At 44.1% G+C, this 6,000-nt stretch overlaps 1 protein-coding gene across 2 annotated transcripts in view; it reads right to left on the reverse strand.

Annotated features, from left to right (window-relative positions):
- Nucleotides 1-1,184, reverse strand: part of NID2 (nidogen 2) — a 91,271-nt gene extending 90,087 nt beyond the window's left edge. The window contains exon 1 of one of the 2 annotated variants that reach the window (XM_058163062.1): nt 889-1,184. In XM_058163062.1, the coding sequence (XP_058019045.1) occupies nt 889-1,089 (201 nt within the window). In that variant the 5' untranslated portion in view covers nt 1,090-1,184. The remainder of the gene's footprint in view (nt 1-888) is intronic. The other variant, XM_058163061.1, reaches the window with a different exon arrangement.
- Nucleotides 1,185-6,000: the final 4,816 nt, after the last annotated feature.

Below are 6,000 nucleotides of genomic sequence, written 5' to 3' on the forward strand. Positions count from 1 at the left end.
GTACCAGGCAAGGAGCAAAAATTGTAGGTGCTAATAATTCTGTTTGTGCTAAAAAGGCTTGTTCTAAGGCTTTTAGAGACCCAGCCATCCCTTTGGTGAATATTGCCAGCCCTCGGGCGTCTGAAGCCAACCATGAGACCTCTGCCATCATGTGGCAACGTGCGCCAAAATTCAAAGCCAGGGAGACTGGAAGGGATGGCCCAGCGGGCAGGCTGCTTAACTTTGGGAAGCTCTAATTCGACAACCACGCTGGGCCTCCTAGAAAGAACTTGGCCAGCCTAAAGAAGAGCTATTGATGTCAGTTGACCGAGCAATCAGACTGGAAAGAAATCTTCGAGCGAAAACAGAGCCTTATTAAGTACCCAGGAAATTCTTGGGCTCGCAGCTCAGGCTGGGCAGAGAAGCTGGCGCCCTGCGCTGCCTTGCCTGGGCTGTTCTTCTCCCTCGTGCACCCTTGCATGGATCGCACATTTGTTGAGGGAGGGGAGGGGGCTGATTTTTCTCTTCCCCACCCTCCCAGCCCTGATCCTCCACATCAGGGGTCTCCAACTTTGGCCACTTTAAGCCTGGAGGACTTCAACTTCTGGGAGTTTATTTATTTATTTATTTTTGTCACAACAGAATACACAAACATCGTCATAAATAAATAAAAAATACATCATGAAAGAAAAATATGTATATATAAGTAAAGTATGCAACAGCTATGTTAATTTGATATAATGAAAGGGAACAATAGGACAGGAACGGTAGGCACTTTTGTGCTCTTACGCACGCCCCTTGAAGTTGAAGTCCTCCAGGCTTAAAGTGGCCAAGGTTGGAGACCCCTGCTCCAGATCGCTTCGAGCCAAATGGGAAAGACCCAGAAGTTGACCATGCCCGGGCACTTACATAGAGCTGAGTGAAGTGAGTCTCGTAGAAAAGCAGCGGGCTGGGCAAGGGCACAGGCACCGAGGTCTCGTCGTCTCCTTCGGGCAGCTCCCGGTCCCCTGGGGGCCCCCCAAAAAGGAAGAGCTGCGAACGGGGCAGGGCAGCCCCCCAGCCCAACAGCCGCAGCAAGAGCAGAGAGAGGAGCGGAGGTCTCCCGAGCATGCTGGTGCTTGGCCCTTGCGATGGACTTGCTCCTCCCGGGCTGGCGTGGAGTGGGAACCACAAGTCCCAGCCCCGGGAGCCGCCTCCGCATCCCACCCCTGAGTTCTCAGGACTGGCCCTGGGCGGGGCCGGAGGCGTCCCCCGCGCGCCTCCATTGGTTGCCCTCCTCCCGGCCGATGACCAATCCCTCCCAAACAGCAGCTCCCCGCGAACATCTGGATCTCGTTAACCGCGCCTCTGGCGCAGCTCCGCCTTTCCGAAGTCTCGGAGTTGGGCAACTACTTCAAGGGGTCCCGTTCCGGTGTGGCGCCTCCGAATTCCGCTTCTCATTGGCTAGACTACAGTCGAGCCCCTTGCAAAAAAAAAAAAAAAAGCAACCAGACCTGGGCTGCAAAAAAAAAAATAATTACAAATTAAAAAAAAAAATCCGTAAGAAGATTCCTAAGAGGTCTGTAAGGGGCGTGCATAAGAGCACCAACGTGCCTACCGTTCCTGTCCTAATGTAATGTAATGTAATGTTTGATTACATCCAATTTCATATAGTTATTACATACTTATGATTATATTTATGCTTATATATCGTATAGTTATTTCATGCTTATGCTTATATATACTGCTGTGACAAATAAATAAATAATAATAATAAAAAAAGACCGACAGGGACGGTAGGCACACTGGTGCTCTTATGCACGTTGCTTCACTAACTAGTTTCAGATATCAGTTTACTACATTTCTAATAACTGATAGTTTGGACCATTAAGGAACTTTACCAAGCCTTGTGAGACAGGTTTAAACTTCAGTGGGGGATTTGCAAGCCACTACATACATGGCTATTGCTTAGTTCATTGTCAGGGTTCCAAGTAACACCCACAACGAAATCAAACTCCGAGGCTTGCAGTTCCCCAAAGTTAACTTTTATTGGAGATGTCATATCGGCACATCTGTGGAAAACCCGAATCTGAGATCTTCCTGGTTTTCCTCACCCAAAAGAAAGTTCAAGACCTTGCCCACTTCTCCCACATGTCCACCACTGCTCCAATCAGTTCCTTCACATACAGAAGACAATCTCCATGTTCTTCTCTGCACAGCTGTTGGACACCATGGCCTTGAACTTCTCTGTGAAGTTTTGTTATGGCTAATTCTACTTCACTCATGCAATCCCCCCTCCCAGCTTCCCACGGTAGGATTGTGGCAAACCTGGATCTTGAAGGCACCAAGGTAATAAGGCTTCCAGGCCTCCATATTCTGACACTTGAGTAGAATTAGCTCAAACATCCCCAGCCTGGCCTCTCCAAATAGGTTGGGCTACATCGTCTGTTCCTCTGCCACTGGCACAAAACTGGAGAGAACTTTGAAGGCTGTTGCAACATTTGTTCATGGCAAATTCATTTGAGCACAAATTAAAAACAAATATTTATAGCTGTTAAGAAACGCAAAAGCTCTTTGCACATCAAAAATTGTAGAAGAGGAAGGAAACCCCCTTGGAGAGAGAAGGGATATTTAGCATCATGCAGGATTTTGCCAAATATGGTATCCTCTGGATGTGTCATCAATGCTGGTTGGAGATTGTGGGCGTAAGATCCATTGCACATAGATGACCCAAGGCTGGGAAAAGTTACATACATCCAGATGTTACTTCTGATAGTGGATGAATTCCACTGAATTCACATACTATGCTATGTCATCATTGGTTTTCATCAGTGGTGACATCCAAATTTTTTTACTACCGGTTCTATGGGTGTGGTTTGGTGGGCGTGGTGTGGCTTGGTGGCTGTGGCTTGGTGGGCATGGCAGGGGAAGGATACTCCATTCCCACCCCACTCCAGGGAAAGGATATTACAAAATCCCCATTCCCACCCCACTCTGAGACCAGCCAGAGGTGGTATTTGCCGGTTCTCCAAACTGCTCAAAATTCCTGCTACCAGTTCTCCAAACTGCTCAAAATTTCTGCTACTGGTTCTCCAGAACCTGTCAGAACCTGCTGGATTTCGCCCCTGGTTTTCACTCAGTGTAGTGTGTAAGCTCAACTTTTGCATCTTTTAAAATAAACTATGCTTATAACTATAAAATATAAAATAAAATAAATATATAATATATATATATATATATGCTTATAACAAAAAAATGTAATATAACATTATAAAATAAACTACGATTATAACAAAAATGTATGAAACCAATCTTTCTCTGTGTGTACATTTTTCTCCAGTCTGGTATCTCTAGATATATGGCAACTCCCAGTATTCTCAGCCTCTATTATGTGAAACCAATAACTGGTAACTTCTAGTCGTATTCTCAACTATCTGGAATGTACCAAGTTTGGGAAGGCTGGCATGAAAAGGAGAAAAAAAAACCAAAAACAAAACCCTCAAACTGTTCCAGAAATATATACTGCCAATTCCTGATGGTTTGCAAGAAAGTTAAGAATTAAATCCATGAAAAGCAGTGAAAACATACCCTCATCCAAAAATCTAACACCCCATAAACAACCTCTCTTTACAGGAGAGATCAGATTTACCGAAGACTGTTAGGGAAGGTGCCATTCAGGTCCCTAGAGGCAGAGTAGCTGACAGTATCGGGGCATAATTGGAAATAAAAGTATTGATAGAAGAGAATGCAGTATTTGTTGCCCAGGGTTGAATTGTGGAGTCTGTGGTGTTCTTTGAGCTTGGTGGTTTTCTGGCAGAAGTTTCATTACCAAATTAGGTAACATTGTCAGTTCTAGGAGGGAGTGGGGTCTGCTCTTAATTGTATATGTATAAAATATGTATATGTATAAAAATAACCCCGCTCCCTTCTACCACTGATGATATTACCTAGTTTGGTAATGAAACATCTGCAAGAAAGCCACAAAGCTCAGAGAGCACCACAGACACCTTGGCAACAAATAATGCATTCTCTTCTATCAGTACTTTTATTTCCAGTTATGCCCCGATACTGTCAGCTACTCTGCCTCTAGGGACCTGACTGGCATCTTCCCTAACAGTCTTCAAGAGAGCAGGGAGATCTGATCTCTTCTGTAAAGAGAGGTTGCTTACTTATAAAAGAGAGGTTGCTACATATAAAAATAAGAGCAAACCCCACTCCCTTCTAGCACTGATGATGTTACCTAGTTTGGTAATGAAACACCTGCAAGAAAACCACCAAACTCACGGCACTAAGAACCCTACACAAAAAGCATTCTCATTCCCCACCCACTCTCAGGGTGGGGGGGAGGTGCTTTCAGCATCTCCAATCAAGACAAATGGATGGGATGAATTGATTGAAGTAGGCCATCCTACAGATACAGATAAAATATATTGGTGCTTAGAGCTTGGTGTGGCCCAAGCATGCAATACAATTCAAAACTCCAGTGCTTTGTTCTTTGCTAGGTGTTTTGGCTATTTATGGTAAGTAAGGGAGGACACACTCGCCAGAGCCTTGTGCCACCTACCCCCCACCAAAAGCCTTGAGATGCTCTTGCATAAGGTAAAGGTAAAGGTTCCCCTTGCACATATGTGCTAGTCATTCCCGACTCTAGGGGGCGGTGCTCCATGGTCATACGGCTGGCATGACTAAACCCCAAAGGTGCATGGAATGTTGTTACCTTCTCACCAAAGGTGGTCCCTATTTTTCTGCTTGCATTTTTTACGTGCTTTCGAACTGCTAGGTTGGCAGAAGCTGGGACACGTAACGGGAGCTCACCCCGTTAGGTGGCACTAGGGATTCGAACCGCTGAACTGCCGACCTTTTGATTGACAAGCTCAGCATCTTAGCCACTAAGCTACCGTGTCTCTTGCATAGAGACATTTTAATAGATATTTAGGAATGGTCCCAAACGTATTAGGGGGAGGGAGGAAAGCTTGAATTCTACATTCAGGGAATTGAGTTTATAGCATAAAAAATGGTAAACAAATGAGTTCAAATGAGAACTAATATGTTGACTGCCTGTCTACCCCTGCTTCTTGGAATAATTTGGGGAAGAGCATTTAGAGAAGTTGGAAAGGGGGCTCAAGCTCTTTGTTGAAATGGCACCCTATACCTTTGTCATAGGCAGTTAACCTATTACTGCAATCCTATGCATGTTTAACCTATGGAAGTCTGTAAGGTCCAGTGAGGCTTATTGCCAGGTAAATATGTATAGTCCTAAAGCTTAAGCGTTCTTACTGGATGAGAAAAATAGCTTATTTAAATTTGTTTGGTATTAGCCATACCAGATTAGCTCTGTCTTTTTGACCAATGGTACTTTAATTCTAGAAAGCAGTTGCTTTTACTGTCACTTATTAATCAGTTCTGTGCATATCTACTCACAAGTAAATCTCATTAAGGTCACAGAGACTTATTTGCAGGTAAATGAGAACAATGTTGAAGGTTTTATGGGCTATAAAATATTCCTTTGGCCAATGACAGCTGAAACCCCAAGGCTAATCCCAGCTGTCTTCTAGTGAAACAAAGAACACCCTTTTGTGATTATAAAAAAAGAACTCTTGTTCAATCATTTGATATTCATTTGAAATACCCCAGGGAGAAATGCAACATTTCCTGTTACTTGGTTTTCACAGAGCATTTAATTAATTCTTTCAGGGTGCAAAGGCCAGGGGCACAGGCAGGGAGAGCAGACATAGGCCTGCATTTTCTAAAAATAAATGAGGAAAATTTGAATTCCTGATTAGAGTGAAGCATGGCATAAACTAGTGTTTCTCAATCTCGGCAATTTTAGGATATGTGGACACAACTCCCAGAACTTCCCAGATACTCCATGGCCTGTGCCGAAGCTCTGATGAGAGATACTTTATAAATTTCCAGTGAATCCTTAAGATCAGCAGAGATGCTTCCTTTTCCCTGTCCCAAAGGTCCTTCTGAAGAAACTTCTTGGATGAGAAGTGAAGCATCTTCAGAGAAAAACCAGAAAGTCCAGTTGCCTCTTGAAAA

Source organism: Ahaetulla prasina, chromosome 1 (assembly GCF_028640845.1).
Source record: "Ahaetulla prasina isolate Xishuangbanna chromosome 1, ASM2864084v1, whole genome shotgun sequence".
Lineage (NCBI taxonomy): Eukaryota > Metazoa > Chordata > Lepidosauria > Squamata > Colubridae > Ahaetulla > Ahaetulla prasina.